Here is a 2,021-nt window from a genome sequence, read left to right on the forward strand (position 1 = left end):
GCGCTCGGGGCTGGCGCACAGCACCTCGCCCACCACGCTGACGGAGCTGAGGGCCTCCAGCCACTGCTTCAGCGGCACCAGGTCGCAGGTGCAGTCCCAAGGGTTGAGCTTCAGGTCGATCTGGACGATGGCGTGGAGGTGCTCCAGCACCCCGGCCACCGGCAGCGCCAAGAAGTGGTTGTTGCGCAGGTTGAGGCGGGCCAGGGAGGTGCCGGCGAAGGCGTCGGTGGGCAGGGTGCGGAGCAAGTTGTCGTTGAGGAAGAGCAGCTTCAGGTTGGGCATGAGGCTGAAGGCCGCCGGCTGGATTTCCCTGATCAGGTTGTACTCGAAGTACAGGTAATGCAAACTCTGCAGGCCCCGGAACATGCCCGGGGTGAGCCGCTCGATGTCGTTGCCGTTCAGGTACAAGCTCTTGAGATTCGGCAGGTTGATAAAAGCCCCGTCCTGCACGTAGGAGATCCGGTTGTTCCCCAGGTGTAAGAGATCCAAGGAGGAAAAATTCCAGAAGTCGGAGCGGTAGATTTTCTGGATCAAATTCCCGCTCAGGTACAGCTTCTTGGCGTTCAAGGGCCTGGGCAGGAGCTCGGAGATGTTGTGAAACCCCCGCTCCTTGCAGTTGACCGTCAGGCCCAGGTCGTTGATGTGCAAACTGCAAGAGCACCCGGTAGGGCAGATGATGGGGATGGGGGGCCGGGTCTGGTAGGCAGCCACGGGCGGTTGGTTCGGCCCGGGGTACAGGCCGCGGGATGTCGGGGGAGGCCGGGGCGCCCTGGGCTGCTTGGTGGGTTTGGGCTGCTTATTGGACGTTTTATACTCAACAGAGGAAGCGGTGAAATGGAAGGAGGACAGCATGGAGGAAGGCTTCGTAGGCCACGCATTCTCCTTGCTGGACGACAGCTGAGGGATGCCCAGGCTGGCTTCCACCTCGGAGTCGGACAGCATGGGACAAAGCTTACTCCTCTTGATTTCCCGCAGGTCCTTCCCGTGGAAGTGGAAGGGGGTCTCGCAGGTGATGTCCCCCACCAGGGCCGTGTAGGGGATGCGCTCCAGCCAGCTCTTCAGCTGCACAATCTCACACGTACAGTTCCACGGGTTCTCCTCCAGCTGGATTTCCATCAGGCTCCTTCCAATATGGTCCAACATCCCGCGGTACGAAAGGACTTTTAGCCGGTTCCCGCGCAAGTCCAAGTGGGTTAAGGACACAGACTTAAATAAGTTGGTGGGAAGCATGGGGATAAGATTGTCATTCAGGATAAGGACCCTCAATTTACTTAGGTTTCGAAATGCCCCGCTTTCAATCCGTTTAATGACATTGTAATCTGCCTGCAGATATTCCAGACTTTCCAAACCCAGGAAAGTGTCGTTTCGGAAAATGTCCAATTTGTTTTCGTGCAAATACAATCTCTTCAGGACTCGGAGCCCATTAAAAGCCCCCGTCTGAATGTCCTGCAGTGCATTGTTCCCAAGGTTAATAGACACAGCATTGTTCAAGTGAAGAAAACTGTTGGTGTACAATTTCCTCATGGAATTCCTCTGCAGATAAAGTTTAAAAGGTCTCGACCACGACTCTGTTATCTGACTAATATTTATAAATCCTTTGTTGTCGCAATGTATATGGAAAAGGCTCTCCTTCACTTCACAGTAACATGGATCAAAGCAGGGCTCATCAAGTTCCTCCGAGTCCTCTATCAAGGGAATTGGTGTAGTCCATGCTAGAGCAATTGTGCTTAGAAGAATTACCCACAACATCCTTCCTTTATGAAGCGTCTCTGCCGTGGAAGGTTTCATCATTTGTTGATGTTTACAAAACTGCAACGGGAAGAAAAATGCAGATTTCAGTATTTCTGTCCCGCCCCGCTCCTTTTATGAAGCCCCTACCTGCCAGACTTGTGTTAGGCTCCTGAAAAGTTCAGCGATTGTTGGGCAGACGTTCACAACCAACTCTAGGGGTGTTGGATGGGCGAGCCTTGCTCTGATTTATACTTGAGAGATGTTAGAAGGTTTAATCACGCGATATCAGC

At 53.6% G+C, this 2,021-nt stretch overlaps 1 protein-coding gene across 1 annotated transcript in view; it reads right to left on the bottom strand.

Annotated features, from left to right (window-relative positions):
• SLITRK3 (SLIT and NTRK like family member 3) overlaps positions 1-1,791 on the bottom strand; it is a 2,757-nt gene extending 966 nt beyond the window's left edge. The window contains exon 1 of the mRNA XM_035900119.1: positions 3-1,791. Within this exon, the coding sequence (XP_035756012.1) occupies positions 3-1,791 (1,789 nt within the window). The remainder of the gene's footprint in view (positions 1-2) is intronic.
• Between the last annotated feature and the right edge of the window lie 230 nt (positions 1,792-2,021).

Source organism: Egretta garzetta, unplaced genomic scaffold (assembly GCF_000687185.1).
Source record: "Egretta garzetta isolate BGI_Z169 unplaced genomic scaffold, ASM68718v1 scaffold848, whole genome shotgun sequence".
Classification (NCBI taxonomy): domain Eukaryota; kingdom Metazoa; phylum Chordata; class Aves; order Pelecaniformes; family Ardeidae; genus Egretta; species Egretta garzetta.